General features: G+C 39.3%; 1 protein-coding gene across 5 annotated transcripts; it reads right to left on the reverse strand.

Annotated features, from left to right (window-relative positions):
- Positions 1-644: 644 nt before the first annotated feature.
- NADK2 (NAD kinase 2, mitochondrial) lies at positions 645-22,632 on the reverse strand. 5 transcript variants are annotated; one of them, XM_033164031.1, is made up of 12 exons: positions 22,068-22,628; positions 16,614-16,702; positions 14,280-14,368; positions 13,757-13,838; positions 12,646-12,729; positions 9,750-9,886; positions 9,319-9,397; positions 7,506-7,649; positions 5,816-5,871; positions 5,666-5,719; positions 5,177-5,300; positions 645-4,009 (listed from the first exon to the last, which is right to left on the reverse strand). In XM_033164031.1, the coding sequence occupies exons 1-12, from the start codon at positions 22,506-22,508 to the stop codon at positions 3,871-3,873; spliced, it is 1,518 nt and encodes a 505-aa protein (XP_033019922.1). In that variant the 5' UTR covers positions 22,509-22,628; the 3' UTR covers positions 645-3,870. The 5 variants fall into 5 exon arrangements, with proteins under 5 accessions (XP_033019922.1, XP_033019923.1, XP_033019924.1 ...); XM_033164032.1 differs by having other exon boundaries at positions 7,506-7,601; positions 22,068-22,626; XM_033164033.1 differs by lacking the exon at positions 13,757-13,838 and having other exon boundaries at positions 14,270-14,368; positions 22,068-22,632.
- Positions 22,633-23,400: the final 768 nt, after the last annotated feature.

Raw genomic sequence — 23,400 nt, forward strand, 5'->3', positions numbered from 1 at the left:
GAGAGAGGAGTTAGTGCTCTGTTCACTCCTCATATGCTTTATAATTCCTCAGAATGTGTTTACCTGTTTCCTAAATTCACAGCTAGACTGGGGCTATTTAAATCTTAGTCAGTGTTCAGTGATGGCAGTTGAACATCACATCATAGAAGAAAAATTCTTCCACAATTGCACAGATATATGGCTGCTCTCTTTCCCTGCCTCCAAAATGAATGTAGGTAAAACTGAAAAGCAGTGGGCAGTGTTAGCATTTTCTTTAAGATCTGTTTGTTCTCCCCAATCTAGACCAATCTGTGTAGAATACTTTTAATTGTATACTTTATTCTGACAATTGATGAAGAATCACTATATGGGTGGTTCCCACCCCCCCACCCCACCCCGTAGCACTGACAAGTACCGGTACATAATTTCAGTAGTAAAAGCAACTTCCACATTTAAGATAGTGTTGTTAGGATTCATAAGGAACTGCATAGGTTTGTCTTTTTACCTTGTATTTTCATGTTGTGAACTGCTCTGAAATCTGCAGATGGACAGTATTATATCTATATCTGTATCTATATCTATATATATATGGCCAAAAACATTTTGATAACAAGTATTGAAGATTTACATCTGAAGTAGTCTTCAAGCATCAGAGACACATAAAATACTTCCAAAACACTAGCTCACCTTTATTACATTAATTACTATCCACCTCATACATTATTTCTCAGTAAAACCAAATATCAATGCCTTTATTTTTAGTAAGATGCGGAATCCTGGTTAAATTATTAACAGGAACACTTTAGTCCAGGATGCTAGAATTAGGCCATTTTAGGAGGGGATATGTTGGCTTTCATACTTGCACACATTTCACATATAAAATTGCCTTAGCAGCTCCCTTAACACCAAACAATTTACATAGAAATAAATCTTTAAATAGCTTGAATTGTCTTTCTAATGAATGCCTTGTTTTTATGAACATTCTTCACCCTCTGTTCCCATTAGAGCCAAAGTACGTTAAGCTGTGAGACCTGTGATTGATCTGGATTTGTGTGTGTGTGCATTTTTCAATCACACCAAATATAGCCATATTTGTTCTTATACCATGCAGCACTCCTTTCCAAAGATTTTTTTTTTAAAACTAGAGGGGAGAGAAGAGGTCAAAAAGCACCTCCACAGACATAGGAAAGTGCCCATGATTTGTAGCAGGAAATGCTCTAAGCATAATCTGCTGCTACACTCTCAAGTCCACAGGTACTTTTCAATGGGTACTATCCCCACTCCCCATAATAAGGATTTTTTGGCTTAGAGAGGGGGTTGGCTGAAAGAGGAGCGGTTGATAAAGTGAGCTTATTGGGGGTTTACCCTGAACTTAAAAAAACCCCCACACCTTATGATTTTATAAATGTTTGACACAGACACTCAAAAAACTCTAGTACAATGCTTGCCTGACACAAATCAACACCAGTAGAGGGCACCCAGGAACACATCATATGTGCAATAATAGTATAGTTATTTATTTCATTATCTACAAATTCACATTTCAGATCACCCCCAAGGACAGCTATTGTTTGATCCTTTTCCCAAGTTTGAGAAAGTAATTGCCCTTGCTTACAGCTTTATAAGTTTCTTGCCTAAGTACTTGTCTTTACATAAAACACTTTACAGACTTCATCACTTTGGCACAGTGGAAGAATCTATTTGCATCATGGGTACAGAATCCCCACACAGCCCTATTTCCCCATCCCTTCACTTTATGTGTATCGGCAGTGGGAATGAACACCGGAGTATGTGCATATGTAGGGGAAGGCTCTGCTGAGGTTTATCAGAATGTTTCAAGTACAGGCATTAGCCCCATAATGTTGGTTGACCATGCTCCCAAGTTTAGCCATTTTAAAAATTTAGATTGTGAAGTTCATAAAACAGTTTCAATCTCAGTGAACTAATTTCACAGCTTTCTCCATTTCAAATTATTACAGCACCTTTTCACATTCTGTGGTTACTATTCCTCATCTTAAATTGATTTACTTGGAAGCAAGTTCCACTAAATTCAGTAGACCCCCCACTACCTTTCCAAACAACCTGTAAAGCCCCAGCCGTACCAATACAGATCACTGGATACTTCGACTGATGTGAAATTTTGTACAATACATATTTTAAGTGGGAGCTTTCAAGACTCCGTTAAGTTCTTCACAGTGCAGTTTAAGGAGCTAGTATAATGGGCTTGACTCTTTTCCTAAAAGGTGGCCTTGTAAAATAGACTTACACCATCTTTTCAAAACTGTGTCTGAACTTTTGGTGTTATGTTCTGAAGACATAAGGTTATTTGAACTTCTTACTGTGTACTTTAAACAGGCCTCATCATTTACCTGACTCACACCAAGGGTTCATTACCACTATTTAAAATGTAAACAGTGAATGCATTAGGCAGTATTCTCACATAACTGCACTGTGCATGGGTTTAGTAGCGTCAACCAATAAACTACACAATACACTACAGTTTACAGGTAATCATATGGCTAGTTCAAAGAAATAATGGTGAATAGTCAGCTCTAAGTCACAGTTCTATGGCTTGTAATGCCTTGTCTACATAGCAAAAGAACAGGAGTTCCAGCAATGTGAAATTTGCTCAAATTGGTCACAATCATGTACTTTTAAAAAACACTGAATACAGGCTGCATTGAAAAATGAGTACTTTTCAAAACGTCCAAGTATTTCCTCACTGCACAAGTGGAGTCCCCCCCCCATTGTACCCATTTCATAAAGCATGCAGTGTATTACAAACATCTGCATTTTTAAAAGGAATAGTATTATGTATTTTCACTAATTAGCCCTGGTAAGCAGGGAACTTACTTTTGCGGGAAGGCGTGGCAGAAAAGCATCCTTCTGACATTGCTGGGAGGCTTTGTAATTTGCCTCGTCACTTGGCTATGCCATTGCTCACGCTCTTCCCCCAGCAAAAACGGGGCTTCAGCATGGACCACAGGAACTTCTCCTGTCTACTCATGGGTCATAATTTAGAGGCCCAATCAGGAACCCAGACAGTGCCGAATTAAATGGTAGTTCAAGACTGAGTGCCAAAAGTCATTACCATATGCTTTCTGGTGGGGAGATTTATCACAAATCTACCATTAACACATTTTTCAAAACACAGCTGAAACTGTTGGCAAGCCAGATTTTCAACAGGCAGTGGGGATAATCTCAAGGGAGTTTAATTCTTGCTATTCAACAGGTGGACAACCTGTGGGCCTCCAGATGTTGCTGGTCCCAGCCAGGGCTGATGGAAGTTGCAGTCCAGCAACATCTGGAAAGCCATAGGTTCCTCATATAGAAGGTAGGCACAACATCAAACTGGTGAGGTTGGGGAGCTTAGATACAAGATGCTGGGTTTATGGTACTGAACTGTAGAAAAACTAAAGCAATGAAAACCATTACAATCAAACATGACCAATCAGAAAAGTAAAATTCACGGGTGTATACAAAAGGGTTACTTCTTGGCAGCTAAATTCAAACACTGACCTAACCTTGTTGCTTAATTACTTTTAACATAATTTGCTTTTAGAAACCAATGAAATACATATGGGGGGTGTCAAGGCATTTTGCAGAATCAGTACTAGATAGCTACTACAGAACTGTACAATTTATTAATACCAATTTGTTCCAAGCCCTGCCCTAGGTTTTAAAGTATCCTGCCAGATTCATTAAGATTCTGAAGAGTCGCGATTTTGCTGGCTTCACAAACACTGGTTTTCCAAAAATAACTCATCCAAAAGGAATGAAAAGCCGTTTCAATTGTTGCTTCCCAACGTCTGTCCATATAAAAGAGCAAGTTTCTCATCTGAAATGAGGCAGCATCCCTTCTTTGAATTGTGAGTAGTTCAAACTTTTTCTTCATTCGTCTAGCAAAACAGTACGCAGTGCATCTTCTGTATTGATCAATATTGACGCTATTGCTCCATCATTAAATTCAAATGAAGTTCCTCCATCTACAACCATACAGGCATCCCAGCAACGAGAGCGAATGCAAACTCTGAAAATACATTTAAAGAACACTACTACAGACCTACAAATCAAGTGAACAGTTTCATTTACAATGGGAGCTAGAAGGAATACACTATTTTACAAAAGTCATGCTTGAGTAATTTTATCACTGTTAATCTCTACACTATTGGAAGTAAAATCAGGTCATACCTACTTAACCAATTAAAAATGAAAATCCATTCACTGGTATGCTATTTTTAAGATCTCATCTGTCAAATGACACCTACTCAGCTGCCCAGTTTAACCAACAGAAAAATACAGGTACTATGACAGAACCATATTCCACAAATGTGCATTTGTTCCTGATAACTTTAAACTTTTTTTGGAGAGGGGGTGCTGTTGAAAAGCTTAATGCTTTAGGATGTGTAGAAATGAAAGCAGTATTAAATAAAGTTTCCAACCGTTGAGGGATTCATGACTTGTTCACATACATGTACATGCATTTGGGATGAGCAACAGTATTAACCTGCAGACTGAAGTCCCTCTGAACTAATGCAAAGTAAGATCACACCATGCTGGCTGGGACTGATGGGAGTCTCACAACATCTGGAGGGCCAGAGGCTTCCTATCCCTGCTTTAAAACATTAAAATCTAATAATATAGTTAATCTGTGTTTTGGATGAGGGGAGGGAACCCTGGTGTAAAAACTATTCATCAGAAACACCAGGAAGTTATCTTCTGTTTCACTGTAGCTAAGCTAAGATGAAGGAAAGATAATACTGGCAGAAATATCTTTTGGGGGGAGGCAAGATTATAGGGTAAGACTAATGTTAACAGCCCTGCTTTTAGACTTGCTAGGCAGAGTTACCCACTCTAAAATGGCCTTCTCCATAGATGCAGCAAGAGAAAATCTGGCCAACACCATTAGGAAGGAACGACCCATGGAATGGTATATTATGAGTTAAGGAAACTCTAGATTTAACTTTTAAAACAGTATTTATTCCTCAAGATTTCAAAGATGCAATGGGTCCCCTTGATGCTTACTGGATAGCAGCGTCAGTCAAAGTGGCAACCATGATTATGATATGGTAAAGTGAAATCAAAAACCCATTTCAATCACAGGATTGAAAGTAGGATTCCTACTCTCTGAAAAACTGTAGTTAAATATTTTGTCACAATCTTGAATTTAAACCAAACACCTGCAGTCAATACTTACTTTGAAGCAAAACCCCGTTGTCGACTACTTGAAAAAACGCGGTTTGAAATAGGTTCTCGTATACTAAAAAGCATCTTGGGTTCCTCTGGACTATACAGTAGTGATTCATTATATCCATTTGTTACTGAAAGCACACAAATTAGATAATCAACTGCTGCATGTGTGTGAAGCAATAAACAGTAAGTTCTCAAATCAGTTGGGCTTTTAATGGCAAGACATTTGTTTTTTTTAAATAACAAATGGCTTACACTCCTATTCTGAAAGATTTGTGAAAATATATTTGCCTGCATCTTCTATTTTCACTCTAATTATGAGGATTAAAAAAACTTGTTAGTCTGTCCTATCGAAGAACTGAGTGACATGAGATGTGAAAGCTAAATACATAAAATAATGTCCATTTCTACAATTCTGAAAAACAAAGTCCTGTGCAAAAGTTAAAAGGAAACATATTGCCCATAAGCTCACAAACTATGATAAAGTCAAATATACCTTTCTGTACAAGTTCCTTGTTCAATGGAAGGCTTAAGCTCTCATAACTTTTAGCTGTTGAAAAAAAAGGAAGAATTAGACACAATTCTTCTATTAGATACAATTATCTTTTGCATTTGCTGGTGAACAGTTATGGTGTTGGTAACTCACCAATCTTAAGGATTTCTTCCACAGCCTGATTTGCTACCTTGTTGATATTAAAAGACCTACAAACAAAAATAAAAACAAGGATTTTATTATATTTTTATATGGCTGCCCACCAACAAATGTTCTTTGGGTAGCTTACTGAATAATATTAGGATACGTTTAAAATGCAACAAAAACTGAATTTTACTGTCCAAAAAGCTTTGCAGCAGTAAAAATAAATAAATAAACAAACAAATAAAATCATTAGCAGCTCAGATTAAAAGTTGTTTTAAAATCCCCTCATCTGACATTGAAAAGATCACAGATACAGTGCCAGGTGACCCCTCTTGGAGGCTATAATGTAGCTAGGATGCTACCATGGAGAAGATCTCCCCAGTTGCCACCTGCTTCCTTTCACTTGGCAGGGACGCATGGAGCAGGGCTTCTGAACAGAATATTCAGATACAGGAAGTATTTATGTGGAAGAAGGTACTTCTTAAGGACCTGGACTAGCTCCAGCTGGGAGACTTCCCAAACCTTTCTCTAGCATTCTCTACTGTCTTAAATGTAGAGGTTTTTAAAAAATGGGAGCCAATTTCTAGCTGAAAAGCAGGAGGGGGAAAAATACTTAAATAACCTCAATGGAACAGATTTTATGTCAACTGGAAGCAACACTAACATTTCCTTTCAACCCCTTACTACAACTTCTGACTTAAAAAAAAAAACTAAACTTGAAATCTCCTAAATACTGGAAAGTATCAACTCAACAGGAATTTTTCCTTTATTTCATTATCATGTTAAATGCTGTATTTTTATTATTCAGTTTATATTCCACTTTTCAACTAGTCATCAAATTCACTAACCTTATAAAACACATACATGCTCATAAAACAAAACAACAAGCCCCACTGGGGAAGAATAATCCTTTCCAAAAGGGCTGATTATTATTATTATTATTATTAGTAGTAGTAGTAGTAGTAGTAGTAAATTTCTATACTGCCTTCATCCAAAGATCAGAGGAAGTACAATTTTCAGTCAAGTTACACCCAGCAGTGTGAAGACTGAGCAACTATTTCTTTCCATAATGGGCCTGCTATCCATGTTTGAGGAGTTTGTGTTACATGGGGAGAATTCAAGCATCCTCATCTGAATTTTGAAGAGGTACAGTCCCAGAAGCGTACCATGTATTAGCATTCAAATTGGTTCTTTGTCTACACATGTAGCACACTCAAACGTTATTACAGAATTTAGAGACTAAAACCACAATTTAATGAATCACACAACTTTGCACACCCATTTTTAAAATTACCACCAACCCATTTTCTGTTTCCCTAACAACAGTAGCCACCAGTCCTGCATTAACAAAATGCTTTGGAAGCTGGAATTTCACAAGAAGCCACAATTTAGCATGGGGAAGTTGCATCCTTTGCAAAAAATAAAAATAAACCTGCTTGGCACCCAGAAGCCAAACAACTCAACACATTACATGCAAAGTCAAAATTAAGATTCATTGGATTTAATGGATCTTATTTCCAGGCAAGTTGGTATAAAATTGCAGCTTGACAGAACTCAAGTGGACTTAATCATTTCATGAACTAGTTCTCAACTTCTTCAAGGTGATACAACATGTTCTATCCTCTATGAAAATGTGTTTACTCATTACTCCTATAGGAAAAGCCAAAAAACTAACATTTTAAGACTATACCAAACTTACCAGGCTTTTGATCCTGTTCCAGTGCATATGTTGAGACCTGAGCTCTTTTGTTTCTCCCATGGACCACCATCAACTGATATTTCATAGTAAGAGGCCCTATGAAGGGAGAATTTAAAACTGGGTTTGCAGGACTTATAGTTCACCCTGAATAAGACAGAACACAGCCCCACATCAGGCATGTACCAATCTAAAAGGGCAATTTCAAACATGGCTGAAAATTTCACATTAAATTTAGTACAGCAGTTTTTTAATGAAGCAACAAGGTTTATTTTTGATTGGTAAGTTTTCATCAATTTTCAAAAATACAGCAAATTGTTAGTAAGATAGCAAGCCATTTTGAAAGCCTTTTAGAATTTTCTACCTTAATTTTGTGGGTTCATCTGTAGTTAATAGGACAGTGTATAAGTATTTCCCACACTGCAGCATTAGTGCACACAGCTTTAGTAATTTCTTCCCATATGTATGTGCCATCGAAATAAAAAAGGAATTTTAAGACTGAACTGCAAGTAATATAATTTGTGCCTGCAATTTGTATACCTCTGGCCCTCCAAATGCTGCTGGGCTACAGCTCCCATCAGTTTTGTCCACTAATATGATGGCTGGAGCAGATGGGAGCTAGAATCCAGAAACTTCTGGTGGGGCACAGGTTCTCCACCCCACCCCCACCCCGTTTTGCTTTTCCAAACTATTCATTTTACTTAAACCAAGGCTAGCCAACATGATGCCTTCTGCATATTGTTAGGCAATGACTCCCAGTAGCCCCAGCAAGCATGGCTTATGGTCAGAGATGACGGGAGCTATAGTCCAACAAAATCTGAAGAGCATCAAACTGGCTACCAACAACCTAATACTCAACTTGGCATCTAAATAGATATTTCTACTACACTTCCCAAATTTACACCCCATAAAATGTCTACCATGCCTAACACTCACCTTTTCATCAACCACTTGACCAAGCAATCCCATTCCACAATCATCATTCAATCATCTCCACACACTTCAAATTCTCAACTCACAAAACACTTATGGGCCTGCTCATTCAAAACTCTTCAATAATCCCCATTATTTGATGGAACTGGTAGTATTGCTCCCGCTCTTAATCCTTGCCAGCAAGGGAAAGGGAATGATCTCAACAATCTTCCATGACCTTCTGCTTAATATTTTTTTTGGGGGGGGGGCAGCAAGCTCAACTTCAACTTTGCTACTTCAATTCTCCTTTCCTACATAAAACATACTGTGTTAGGAAGCATGAAGCGAGGAAGAACTGTAAGATGAAAAAGTGTCAGCAATTAAGTGAAATAGGTCACAGTTTTGAACACTATGATTAAAAATCATTTCCCCATTTTTACTAATTACAAGGTGTTATGTGTTTTAGACAGTAACATGCAAAGAGATCTTGTCAGACACTGTGTGGAAATGGGGGGGGGGGTGATAGTGTACTATTAGATAAGCCATCAGGTTGTTTTACAGTTTGAGCCAGTTACGAAAAATGGTTGGAGTCAGTGATAAACAATGAAGATCAGAACTTCAATAACATATGCTTGATATGCAAGATGATATACTACATGCAGGAAAAGAATCCAAAGTAAAATGTGTGTGTCCAAATAAGCCCTCTTGAAACATGATAGGAAGAAAAAAAATATGTAGAACTATGTTGTTTTCTCACAGATTTGGGAAATTGCAGAAATGTATAATTTGGATCCAGTAATTAAGTCTGAATATATTTGCATACATTACACACAGAAGGAAAAAAAGGATATTGAAGTTTACAAGCGGTCCCAAACAGAAATATTCATTCATGATTCTAGCATACCTGGATGAGAGAGATTCTCCAATAAACACTTCATTTAATGATCTCACTGGCAAGAGGTGTGGTTCAGATATCTGAGACCCTGCAAATATAGGCAAATCAGTGCTGACAGGCTAACAAGATAAGCATCACTAGAAACCAAAATGGTAAGATTATTAGAGATGTGTGTGAATACACACAGATATGGAGGACTACCAGGAGCAAAATAAAGTGGTTCTTGATGCACACACTTGATGTGAAAGAACTCATTGTACAAAAGTATGGCTATTCATTTACTGAAGAGGGCCTTGCACCTAATCGATGAGTTACCTTCTATTCTGAACGTGTTTTTCCTACATATTTGAGATTAGCATTAACATCACATTTTAAGATTGAATAAAAGATCACTGCATACCAGTGAGTGGATTATATTTTAGGATTGAAACTATACTCACTTTGATCCTGAAATCTTCCATTAACATGGGCCCTGCTGTGCTGTTCTTGACTCAACTGCTGTTCATGCAAGTCAACAGGGACGGGGTTAATGCCAGTCCCTTCAAGATATAAACGGATTCGTTGCCGCCACTGCCATCTTTAAAAAGGAGAAAATAGCACAAGAATCAAACAAATTGAAATGTATGGCAATTTTTCTGCATGAATCAATAGTTCAAGAAAATAAATTCCATATTAGGGCAATATCTTTACTGGGCCAACCAAAATGTGCAATGCAAGCTTTTAAACTCTAAAACTTACATGGTGTGGGGGGGAGTTATCAGACATTCAACAGAGACCATTCCAGGGGTTAGGTTTTTTAGTGCAGGGAGATCCCAGTGAGGCTAGTTGTCAGCAACCCCTGCTTCAAAGAGCCATCAGGAGGTTTGTATGTTGTCAGATGTGGGCCAAGTCTGAGGGAAACAGTCTTGTGGGCCAAATAAGGACTAGTGTCCAGCCTAATTAGGCCCATAAATTGGAAGTTCCCTGACCCTGAAATGGAGGGTTCCCCATCTCTCAAATCAACAACTAGTTGTAACTCAGTTCTGCCTCTACCCCTAGGTGAAACTCAGAAGTTATTTTGGTGAATATAAAGGTATAAAGAGAACCTGGGTAGTACCTGATAATATCACCTAAAGGTTATCACTGTTATCTCTACCTCTGTTTATTGCAGACAATAAAGTTATTTTTAATTTAATATTTATCATTACTGATCAAGTTATTTTCAAATTTAATATTTATCTTTACTGATTTTCATGACAGACAAAACTTAGTAACATCAAACAAAAGCACGTCCCAACTTCATTTATAAGATCACAATGCAGAAAGACACCCTATTCAATTAACTGGTTTTATGGTAGTGGTGTTCAAGCTATTATGAGACTTTATCTTTACCTTTACCGACCTATTATGAGACTACACTACAGCAGGATTTAATTTCTGTTTTGAAGACTTCTTGTGCCTAATTTTAAAGTAGCTTGCAACATTTTAAACCAGTTGATAAAAAACAAAACCCAATCCCATTGGTTCTATTTGACTGGTATAAAGTTAATGAGAAATCTGTGTCCCTCCAAATGTTGCTAGGCTACAATTCCCATCATCTTTGGCTACTGGCCATGTAGGTTAGGGCTGAGGGAGTTTGAGTCCAGCAGTATTTGGAGGGCCACAGGTTTCCCATCCTTGGCTATAAAGATATCTCCAGTATCTTACGCTTCAGAATTAAATGCCTATTATTGTGTGTGTCAACAGTAAATGTTCCAAAACATGAACATCCAAAATTTGCCTTGTTGGGTATTGATTCTTGAACACTGATCAGCAATAGCTATGATGAAATCATTAGTGTCAGATATCTCTCTACAGTTTTACTCAACTGAGCTCCTAAAATTTGTTCATGCAGCATCACTAAATGCTGAGTCTTCAAGAGATTGGAATGAATATCCTCCCATGTAACTCAACATGAACAAGATCACTCAAACATCAATGCATTTTTTTTTACCTAACAATCTTTAGTGAAATAAGTGATATTATTTTATCTGTTTCGATAATTAACACAAACCCCCAAATGCAACACATTCAGCAAAATGTCAAACGTTCAGTAAATTCCAAAATTATCCAGACTAAATGATGATGGATTACATTGTACATTTACTGCCATTTTATAGCATTAAACTGCTGAGTATACAACAGCTTTTCTGTGTTTTCCTCCATCTGAACCGGAGGTTGTCAGAAGGCATGTGAACCAGGAAATCTTGGTAGCCTAGCAAGGTGCTCACCACAAAGTGAAGGATCACTTTCTTTTCCCATCCTCCTGAACAAACTGAGCTGTAGTACTGGAAGAGGGGAGGAAGAACTCACCATCATTTAAAGCAATTTACAAGAGGGACCTGTTCAGTCATGTCCTCCTCCACCATGCTCCATTCCATTCCCGCATGCCTTTACAGATTCCTGGAATTCTGTGATCACTGAGCATGCTTAGTCCTCTTTAGGCTGTTTTAGGGTTTTTGTTCTTGCTGTTTTAAACCACCCCCACCCCAATTCTTTTGTATTTTAGCTAACTCCGGGCTTCCTTTAAGTGTGTTGATTTCTCAGTGACCCTGTTTTGTCTATAATCCTGCTGGGCACTTACCAGCTGAGTTCACTTTCAGGAGTTATATCTACCGTTATGTGTACCTAACAGTTTGCACAAAAGAATCATATCCTGCTTTAAGGCAGGCATCAAGAAAGGAAGGTCTGCTGTTGATAACACTGTGGCCAGACAGCTTGTAGGGTCAAGCATATATAAATATCTTATCTGTGAGATCTGCACTGGCTGCTTATCTGCTACTGGGCCAAATTCAGTATTTTAGTACCAGTATAGAAGGTCCTATATGTATACATTCTATGTTTTAAATGCATTTTATTTTATAATTTAATTTATACACCATCCTTCATCTGAATATCACAGAGTGGTTTAAAACATAAAAACACAAAATGATAAAAACAACAATAATAAAAACAATACAATAATCAGCCCAAGACCTGGTTGAAAAGAAATGTTTTTGCATACTTTGATATGGACTGCACTCAATAAATTCTAGGGATGTGTAGTGGTCCCTTGAATCTGCACATTTCAAAAAAATGCATCCACGTAACTCCTTCAGCTTTAATCTGTGCTCCCAGTTCCAAGCCATTCTGTATAAAACAGAAATGTGTGACTGTTCCATAAATCAGACTAAGCACTGTTTTGGACACATTGGTTCCCACATTGATGCAGAGCTGGAGCAAACAGTCTTCGGGTCTGTTCCCTACTATAGCTGTATTAATACAAAACATTACATTTCTTTAAAATAACTGTCTAGAGATACGTAAGCTCTAACCTACCTGAACTCACCACGATAGAGTTTCTGTAGGGCATCTGGAAATGAGTGTGTATATCGTACAGGTAAACACAAATGGCCTTCAGATCTGAATATAACATAACAAGGCGAGAATAAGGCATGAAATCACAGTATTCTGCTACCTCCTTCAGGCAAAGATCTGTTCCCTCTCACCCATTCTAAAAAAAAAAAAAGGAATAAGTAATACAATACTGGGTTACATTATTGTAGCTAGCTGGACAATATTCACTTTTAGACAGCATTCTATGCAAGATATGCCTAGGCACTCTATTTTACAACAATTGTTGTTCATGTATTGATGTGACTAAAAACAACAAGATGGCTGCCACGGGGGCATAACGCTAAATTGGAGAGTGTACAATCATGGTGAAGCCTTTCACATAATTGTGTTTCCACACGAGAAAAGGCTTAACTTGTTGAAATTCTGCCTAGAAAATAAGCAGGAAAAGTATATTAAATGGGAGGGGGAAAGAGCAGCTCCTTAGGGTCCAAAGGATTCATATTGTGGACTGTCTAAACAACTCATTTATCAATCACTGCTCTGACTTCACTCATTGGTTAAAAGCACTGACAAGCAGAAGCAGCCAGGCTTGCTCATTTTACAGAAATCACTTAGAAGTGTACCTGCACATTTTGCTTTATAACTTTCTTTGTAGGAGGGTTAAAGTCTTGCTATGTTTTAAAATGAAAGCTAGGGCCTTGCCTGGAGACAACAATGAAGGCCTTTGCAGGCACCATGGCACCTGTGGGTGCCAGCCTGACAATCTCTGAACTACAGTCATAGTTAGCATACTATACAATAGCCCAGTTAAAAGATACCCTAGATTAGCAGGACAGTATAGTTAAAATTCAACTTCTGTCCATGCTACTCTTACCTAGCTTTGACCATTTATACCCATGCAGAAGTCACAAACATGCAATCAATTTTGTGAGAAATAAGGAAAAACTGTGAATAATGTGCATAATAAATTGCCAAAGGAAGTCACTGTATGCTTATCAATCACAGAAAATGCCCCACATGGCACTCACAGGCCACTAGACTTTAAATGATGTGGCTTACAATATGACAAGATATCTGTAAGTCTTAGGCTCACCTATCTGGGTCTGTGTTTATTCCAATAACTGGTTTTAACCGGTCCAACACCTTACTGGCTGCCAAAAGCATTGTGCCATCACCTAGATGAAATATAGTTTGAGATCAGATTACTTTTACATAAGATTTAAATATTCCAATGGAAGTATCTATTACAGTGAATTGTGTGCTCAAACCTTTAAACCATTATTGCATAAAATTAAGAGTGAAAATAATTTTTAATGCAGAACTCAATTTGACATAAGGAAATTATACCTATGAAGAAAAAGAAAAATGGATGCACAAAGCCTAGGTAACAATCTCTACTGAATGCTTCATAATTTGTATACAGGCAATGAGTGTTTTGTGCAGGGGTTACGTTCCAGACCCACACGTGTGTTGACACTAAATCAACTTTATTCTGGTAGTTCAAGTTAAGACTTATATATTGATAAGCCAACTGATTGATTCTTCATATTGCTAAACAATTATTCCTGCAAGTTTGTTGTAATTCAAAATACCCATCCCCACTCACAAGTTAATACCTCCTGCTGCTACAACAGCATCTGCCCACCGAACTGTCTCTTCATCATATTCTCTGCGCTTCACAAGTCGGACCTCGATCTTCTCATTCCTGAAGATTTATGGAAACGCAAGTGATTATTAGTCAGGTTTGAAGGGCTTAAAAGGAATGCAAACTGTCAAGTTAAAAAGCTAGTTTATATAACTTTGATAATGACCTCAGGAAAGGGAAGCAAAAAAACCCACAAGTATGAATATTGGATTATTGTGACTTTTTATATAGGATCTGATTGTTACTATTAATGCTTGATGTTTTATTATTTTATGTGTGTCGGAAGCCGTGCAGAGTGGCTAGGGCAACCCAGCCAGATTAAAAAATATTATTATTATTAGTCCCATGGAATATAACTATCACTTGCATCTAGCTCTACTTACCAGTTCCCTGAAAGCTTCTAATTATTTTACACTAGGAACAGCTAGCCTATGTCACTCCAGATATTGATAGACTACATCCCACCTTCCCTGTCTATCAGCAATGCTTGCTGTGGCTGAAGGGAGTTGGAGACCAACAACTTCAAGGCCCACAGGCTAACTACTCTTGATTTACATAGAAGAGGTTTTGCTATAATGCTTCCCTTTCATCACCTTCCTCTGCTAAATCCAATGTACTAGCATAGGATTATGTATCAAAAGTTTTTGGGTTGTTATTCAGGAAGAGCTCAACCTAGTGTCAGCAAAACCTGCACATATATACATCAAAACCTGTAGTGTAAACTGTAGTTAAAATTGTAGTTAGATTATTGGTGACTAATTATCTTTTGAATATTTTTTAAACACCTGCTTCTAAGCATCTTTTCGTGATTGTGGCATTTTTTGTGTAAACCACTAGGAGGTTTTATGACAATCAATGAGTGTGTGTGTGTGTGTGTGTGTGTGTGTGTGTGTTGTTGTTGAAAGAAAAAACAAACAAAAATAGTTTGTGGTTGTTACTATGTTGTTCAATTTAAAACTAACTCAAAGGTGAAACTGCCAGTTATGCTTTACTGATTACAAGGTCAGTCAAAAATTCAATATCCTACTGTTGTCCAGTTTGGTTAAATGATGCAACAATAGCTTTGAGTGCACACTGACGCTTGTGTATGCAGAGAACTGCATACAGATAACCTTTGTACATCTTTTTCAACAGAGAAAATAAGAGCCCCGTGGGATCAAGCCAAAGGCCCTTCTGGTCCATGACTCTGTTCTCACAGTGGCCAAACAGATGGCCATAGGAAGACCATAAGTAAAACCGGAGTGCAGCAGCGCTCTCTTCTTCTGCAATTCCCAGAAACTGGTATTCAAAGTAGTACTGCCTTCAACAGTGGGGGTAGAATATATCCACTGATGGCTTTTGAAAAAGGATTAGATAAATTAATAGAAATAAAGCTATTTAAGTTGGTAGCAATCACTACCTCTTGTGGGAGCAAATTCCATGGTTTAACTATGTGCTATGTGAAGTATTTTCTTTTTTCGATCCTGGATCTTCCAATATTCAGCTTCACTGTATGTCCCTGAATTCTAGTATTATGGGAAAAGAATAATTTTGCTCTCTCAATTTTATCCACACCAAGCGTAATTTTATACACCACTATCATGCCCCCTCCTATGTGCCTTTCTCTAAACTAAAATGCCCCAACTATCCTGTTTGAACTATGAGAAACTTCTGAAACTGAATGTGGAGGGCTGCTAACAGAAAAAGAAATAAGAGCCAGTCTTTGCTTCCCTTTCTTTTATATATATATATATATATATATATATATATATATATATATACAGTCCCCTTCATATGTATTATGGCTAGATGATAAATCATCCAAAACCGTCCATATTTTGTTATCAATTTCATACTTTTTGACCTGGGTATATATCATGAATCATGATGTGTGCGTTTATGTGTGCTATGCCAAAATCACAATGTGGGGAAAACTGTGAAGCTAGCCAATGCTTCTCTCAATTCCTGCAGCCCGTTAACTCTGTCAGCTCAGCTGTCCGCAGGGTGCAGCAAATCAAAAGAGCAGGCACCAGCAAAAACCATGATGCGGGAAAAACCATGAAGCCGGCCAATGCCTCTACATAGCTCCATCCTTATTTCAAACATTGTGATATATTGTGATGTTTAGCTGGTGATATATCATGATGTTGAAATCAATATATAACCCAGCCCAAATATGTATAAACATGGATTACTGGACCAAAGTAATTATAATTTCATATACTGGACATTAGAATAATGTGCCAAACTTCTAGAACCTCTGCTCTCTGAAATTATATATTATATTAATTTTATTATAATCATTATTATTGATACATACCCTTACCTTAAACTATCTACTACATGCTCCACATTTTTTGTATGAATCCGATGTCGCTCCAGTAGTCCACTGTAATTAGAGCCTTTTAATGCAAGCTGTGAAAGACAAAAATCAGAATTTAATGAAGTTGGCAGTAATTTTCTAAGCATGTGAAAACAGTATGTAAACAGCTAAGCTTGGACACACTACATTTTAAAAAGCTAAATTTAATTATGGAAAATTGGAACTGTCAGAAACATGAGAATGGTTTATTCTCTAAAACAAAGCAAGCAATAAAGTATTTAAATGTTGCTCAAAATTCAGAATCTGCATATAAGCATGTGGAAGACTACCATTTTAATGAAAAGTTCCAGCATACAATTCTATTCTACCAGCCATATGCATTCTGACATACCAATCAACCCGTGTTAGAAACACAAATATATGAGCTAGGTGCAAAATGGCTCCTTAAACCAGGGTTATAGTTGCCAAAATGGAATGCCTAGTTGCCATTTGGGGGTATTTTCAATACGACTTTTTTGTTCCTGAATCCATTCCGATTGTGCAGATAAAATATAACAAATAGCATTATATAAGATGTGTTGTTAATGTGTGAAAACAGTCGAAATCCGAGGCATGCACCTCCAGATCATTTGGTCACAAGTGGTCAATAGCCAGGTGCAAAATGTGCCTGGTGAATTTCAAATGCTGCAATCAACTATAATAAGATATAACCTAAAGTAAGTTTTACTAAGAGTTCTGAATTGGGATGAAATGAGAGCCTGCAGTTTAGAAGAAATTAGGAGCAGTATCTCCTGTCATGGTGCATTACAGCATCTCACTGGCAACTGTTTCTAGTCACTAAAGAAGCTTGGCTTTGTTACTTCCCTATCTACTACCTGGCAAGAGGATACTGCACGAAAAGCACAATGACACCATACTGAAAGAAGCACTCTGTGTACCTATACTATTGCCAGCTTTTAAAAAGTTCTTACTCCTGTGGTTGTGTATATGGAAGACTTTGTCCTCTAGTAACAAAATTAAATGTCTGGCCACCACTGGCAAACTTTTCTGAGGACCACTGAATATACACAAAAAAATATTTAAGTAAATTTTTATCCAGTATAACTCTTAGAAAAGTGCCCAAGGTGACAAAATTATCAAAAATAAGGAAAACATCAGCAATTAAACCACTAAATGCTTAAGAAAACTTGTAGGGAGTAGGGAGAAAACTTGTAGAAAGTTGGGAGTTTCACATGCATCGAAAGATTGCACAAATGATTTCTGTTTGCACAACATGACTTCCTCTTTCTCTCCTCCGCTGCAGCATTCTGAGCACCTGAAAAATCAGCTCCAGAAAAGCCATCCATCCTTCTGGAGCAGATTTTGGAGGAGCATGTATGGAGGAAAGAGGAAGTATTTTCATGTGCCACTGAATGTCACCCAAAACATAATATAAAATAAAATCAAGTAAGTCACTGAGCTTACAGAAGAGAAGAGGGAAACAAAATATGCCTAAATTTGTTTTTACGAATGTCACTATCTTTTGTGAGCACACTTCATTGTAATTCTCCTTAGCCTTCAGAATTTTGGCCTGCCAGCCTGTTTACTTGATTGCAATTCTCGGCAGGTTTCAATCTGCTTACAAATACTTGCCTGAATAAACTAAGAATTTGGTCTGAATTCTTTCAATACTGCATGTTTAAAGTAAGTTATATTCTTAATGTACAAGCTGTACATGTTACAAACTTAAAGTGACAGCACATGGGTCTGTGGGAAGGTGGATGAAAAGCTGCTACTTAATTTTGCCTTAGCTCTGTAAATGTACATTAGAGTACAATGTGCAACAGAGTACAATGAATGCCAGGGCAGGAACTAAACTGAAAGGATGGGAACAGAACCACCTGCTTCCTTCATGGCACATCTACGTTCTCTAAAAATCCAGCAAATGTATCACACTATACTCAGTGGGGACTGTACTGCAGTGAGTTGTATAAACAAGGCAAGAATGAAATGGAACCGTGTAACTAAATGAACCAATCTCTAAATTAATCCTTCCACAGAAACACCCCAACAGAAGTAACACACATACTACATTACATTCACAATTGTTTTCGTCCCATCTAAAGAAGATTGGCAAGTTAAATTAATGTAATATGCTGAAATGGCAAAATTGACAATGAAACTAAGAGGAAGAGATGACAACAAATTTAAGGAAGAATGGAAGATGTTTATTGCATATATACAGAAGCATTGTATACATTAGCAGGGTTTTAAGATTGTAATTTTGTTATGAATGGATAATAGGTAATTTAAATAGGTTCTAAATTGAATAATGGAAATGCAGTATGTTGATAAATAATAGAACCAAGGAAGGGACTAGAGGGAAGTCAATTTGTTTTGTTTTTGTACTGTGGTTTATATTTTTTGTTATTTTTGGAAAATTAATAAAATGTTATAAAAAACAACATTCTCAATTGCTTTAAAAAAGAATTTTAGTGACCATAAAAATTCTGAACACAAAAGGGTGTGATAATATGATGCTAATGACCAATACCAAGATGGTCTACCAGGCTTGCGTGTTGAGCATGCCAGCAGCAATGCCTCAGTGCCTTCCAAATGCACTGAGTCAGGAAGATTTTGGGCATCACATGGCAGGACATTCCACAACCTTGTGTACAGCACCTTTGTTTAAAGAGTTGCTATGACAATAGTTTGAAGATCAAGTCAATTCATGTACGTCAAAGATTCCAAGGATTGTCATTTCAGAGATCAGTTCCCCAAACAAACCACATAATGAAATGAATTTTGTTCAGTGAAAATATTACTTCATGTCAGTATACAGAATGAGCTATCAAACTGCACTAGAGACTCTGTATTCATGAAACTTCCAGCAATGTCAGTGAGGCTTCCTGGTTCATTCTTTATGAAATATACTGGGTAATATTGTTATGACCGTTAGGTTTTCTAAATAATAACTTATGATCAGAATGGATAAAAATGATGACTTAAAAATAATAGATTGTGACTGGCTGCTGTGAAGCCAAGGACTAGCTTCTTTGGAGGAAATATGGTGCCATTAAGCTCGCTCTTGTCATTCTAGTCTTGCTCTGCTTTTGAGATGGCAGCAGAGGGGATTGTGGTGGCAGCCCTTTAGAGTAGTATAACTCCTCAGGATCTATTCTTTTCAGAGGCTGCCTTGGCTTTGGAAACAGTAGTTCTTAATCAGTGATATTCATTCTGCTTTGATTCTGCCAGTTGGCAAAATCTCCTAGGCTTTCTTTTCCCACAGCCTTAGAAATTCTCTTACTGATGTGAAACACTTTTGTATATTCAGTTCCTGGCAAAGTAGATACAAAAGTAACTTCTTTGAACACTGTTGTAGTCTTCTTTGCATTATCTGATGAATTGTTAAAATAATACATGCCCTCCTTACAGACTCACTGTACAAAAGAAAGCACATAATGCATTAGATGAAAAAGAAAAATAAGACAGAAAGTAGGTCAATCAGGGAAAAAGCAGGATGAACAGCTGTGTCTTTATAGATATATAGCAGGAATTATCAGATTACTGGCTAACAGCATAGTGAGACTGGCCTGTGATATAATTTTGCGTGGGTGGAATGAATCTTTGTCCGCAGCATACAGTAGTCTATGACTGCTATAGAGAAGATGTGCTAAGATGGCATGAGCTAGTAAATGTATTACATAAACTATACTTATGTGATCAATTATCTCTTTCATAGCCTCAAAGTGTATATTTAAGGCCAGAAGGGAGAAAGACAGCACTATACACATATCAGTTCAGTTAAATGAACATGCAACAGTTCATTTAACTTGCCTTCCCTCCAGAGCCAATAATTTTAGCCTCACATGGCTGCAAGTTAGGTAGTTGAACTGGGGCTGAGTCCTACCAAAATAGATGGTACTTTCCTGAAGAGTAAATAATCAAGATGAATCTGTGTTAGCAGTCACTGCCATGTGAACCTGTGGATGTGGAAACATGTATAACTGCTACTTCCTTAATCAAGTGATTCTATATTAAAGTCTTGATCTTTCAAAGCCCGAGTGCTGGCCAGATAAAACCCCTATTTCTTAGTAGTAAAAGTTATTAGATGTATCAAAAAGCAAATAGCTGATGGTACTATCATAATGTTGTGAATATTGACAGTTGACAATATCCTTGGAATAAATAAATCTGTATGCAATTAACCAAATAATAGATGGCAGCATAAGGCCAAACTACACAAGTGTTAATATTCTGTGGTCATTTTTTGTTCTTTTGTTTTAGTAACACTCAGATGCAGCCTTGAGTAGATAAAACTAGGAACAAAAGGATGAGGTCTTTTCCTTATTACCGTAACTCATTTTCTGCTCCAGTTGCACTCATGCCCTCCAAAAAAGTTGCAAGGGTGGTACTCCAAATTGTTTTGGTAGTTAGGAATTTGAACTCTGAACCACCCATCCCAAAAGTGTTCTCTGCCAAATTCTTGTACACTTAATGGGCAGACACATTTTTATTTGTGTCCCTTCAGATGTTGCTGAACTACAATCTGACCATACTGGTTGGGGCAGATGGAGCTGGAATTCAACAAATTTGGAGGGCCATAACTTTCCCATTCTTGATGTACAGTAGTAGAAGATGGCTTTAATCAAATTATACCTGTTGATATTACACAGTCACTATAATGAGGAGGAAGTCAGTTAGTTCGGGTGGTGCCCACTACATTTATGCTTCTTTCATACTGAGTAAGTAGGTACCGGTAGAATAAACAGGCAATCACCAAATACTGTTACTAAAAAGGAAATCCTCCCCAGCCACACACCAGCTTGAATAATTGCCACTACTGTACTACAAATCACAAAAACAGTTGTTGATTGGGTGCTGTTTGGGGTGTTAAGTATCTGCCTCCAACAGTCACCTCCCTGTGCTAACTTACCTTGTTATCAGAGAAAGAGTGTGTGTTCATGTCAAGGTCTGGCTTATACTGTACTTGCACAAAGATGAGGCTGCCTACTGGACTGCAAACACCAAGACTTATTGCGGTATAAACTTTTGTGCACTAAACCCATATTCAAGCACATGCAATTAAGTGGGCTTGCTCAATGAAAGCACATGCTACATCTGTTTCTATCTATAGTCTCTTTTTCTTGTATGGACACAACCTCTTCCCAGATTTGTTTTTCCTTTAAGAGGAATATTCAGCACATACATTGCCAGCATTTTCCCGACCAGTGGAAGTCAAGGCCATCGCCATAAAGGTTTCCAGGTGGACTCCCATCCAGCCTGAATAGCTCAGTTGGTGAGTGTGTGGTGCTGATAACGCCAAGGTTGCAGGTTCGACCCCCTTAAGGGACAACTGCTTATTCCCTGCATTGCAGGGGGTTGACTAGATGACCCTCAGGGTTCCCTTCCAACTCTGCCATTCTATGATCTCGGCCCATTTGCAGACCGAAAGGGAAGATTTAAACCTCCACTCACCAGCTGCTTGAGGTCCTCCTCGGAGAGCCCCGCGTACCGGTACCGCTGCTGCTCGAACTCGTAGCGGGTCGTCTTGGCCACCACCACCACCCGGGCCGGGCGGAACCCGCCGCCGACGCCGCCTGCCGACCGCGAAGGGAGCTCCGAGGAAGCATCCGAGCTGAGGCAGCGCTGCGAGGTGGAAGGGGCAGACGGAGCCGGCGGCGGCGAAGACCCCCGCCCCGCCAGCGCTAAAGGCTGAGAGGGGAGCCCGGACGCGGCGAAGGCGGCGGAGGCGGCTGAAGCCACCGACGCGGCCAGGCGGGCTGCGCTGGGCGCTAAGGCGAGGTGGCTCTGCGGCGGTGGCGGAGCAGGCGGCTGGTGCCTCCGGGAAGGCTTGAGCAAGGCGCGGAGGGCGGCGGAGGGACTGCCGCCGCTCAGGTAGCTCGGGAGGCAGGTCATAGCCCGGGCTCGCGGGGTTCCTCCTGGAGCCGCCGCCGCCGCCGCCACAACCGCCACAGCCGCTGACGAAGAAGCGAGGGAGGCGAAGGGACAGAGCGGCGACCTTCTCCCCTCAGGTTTTGCGCCACAACGGCGCAGCACGCGCTTGGGAAAAGTGGCGGGGGTGGGGGGTGGGGTGAGGAAAAGCAACACATCTAGCACGCACAGCCCCGCCCCCTTCTGCTCCGCGCGCGCCGCCTGACGCACAAGACGCACGCAACGTGAGCGCTCCGGCCCTCGCAGGCGTAAAGGGGAGAGTGTGTGTGGTGGTGGTTGGTGAGCGGGAGGGAAGGGACACCGTGCGCAGGCGCCGAGAGCCCGCGCTCTCTCCCCTCTCCTTTTTTTTGCCACTGAGATAAAACATCGCGCTCCCACGCGTTCTAAAGCCCTGCGGGTCCCATACGGGCCTTCGACGTCGACTCGCTTTCTGCGCCTGCGCAGGCTTCGCCCAATCCATAAACCGCCCATTGGTTGATGGCTCCTCTGTGCGACGTTATAGCCGCGCGAGGCACGAAACGGGCTCGAGGTCCTCCCGCCGCGCTTGACCAATAGGAAATGCCCTTGCCCTGAGCGCGCGGGCGGCGGCGGAGGACGTTCCTCAGTTGGGAAAGGGATAAAGGGGGGAAGGTTGAGAGAGCCGAAGGCGGCTGGTGGGCACCGTGAGCTGCGGTCGCGTGAGTCCCGCGGCTCGATTCCACTTTCCTGCAGGAAGCTGCCGCCTTTATACACAGTATTGACCCTCCTTGGTCCATCATCTAACTCAGTACAGTATTGCATGCACGGACTGGCAGCAGCTCTGCAGGGCTTCACACACGGCGAAGGGAGGCTGTTCAGTGAAAGAAAGGGAGGGAGA

This window comes from Lacerta agilis, chromosome 11 (genome assembly GCF_009819535.1).
Source record: "Lacerta agilis isolate rLacAgi1 chromosome 11, rLacAgi1.pri, whole genome shotgun sequence".
Lineage (NCBI taxonomy): Eukaryota > Metazoa > Chordata > Lepidosauria > Squamata > Lacertidae > Lacerta > Lacerta agilis.

What these genes read in the sequence shown, in the direction of transcription:
- NADK2 (XM_033164031.1), bottom strand. Translation starts at nt 22,508, where the DNA reads ATGACCTGCCTCCCGAGCTACCTGAGCGGCGGCAGTCCCTCCGCCGCC. An exon ending in ATAAACACAGACCCAGATAG is followed by an intron (nt 12,730 to 13,756) that starts GTGAGCCTAAGA and finishes TGTTATATTCAG; the next exon opens with ATCTGAAGGCCATTTGTGTT. An exon ending in TGGAAGATTTCAGGATCAAA is followed by an intron (nt 9,398 to 9,749) that starts GTGAGTATAGTT and finishes CTATATTTGCAG; the next exon opens with GGTCTCAGATATCTGAACCA.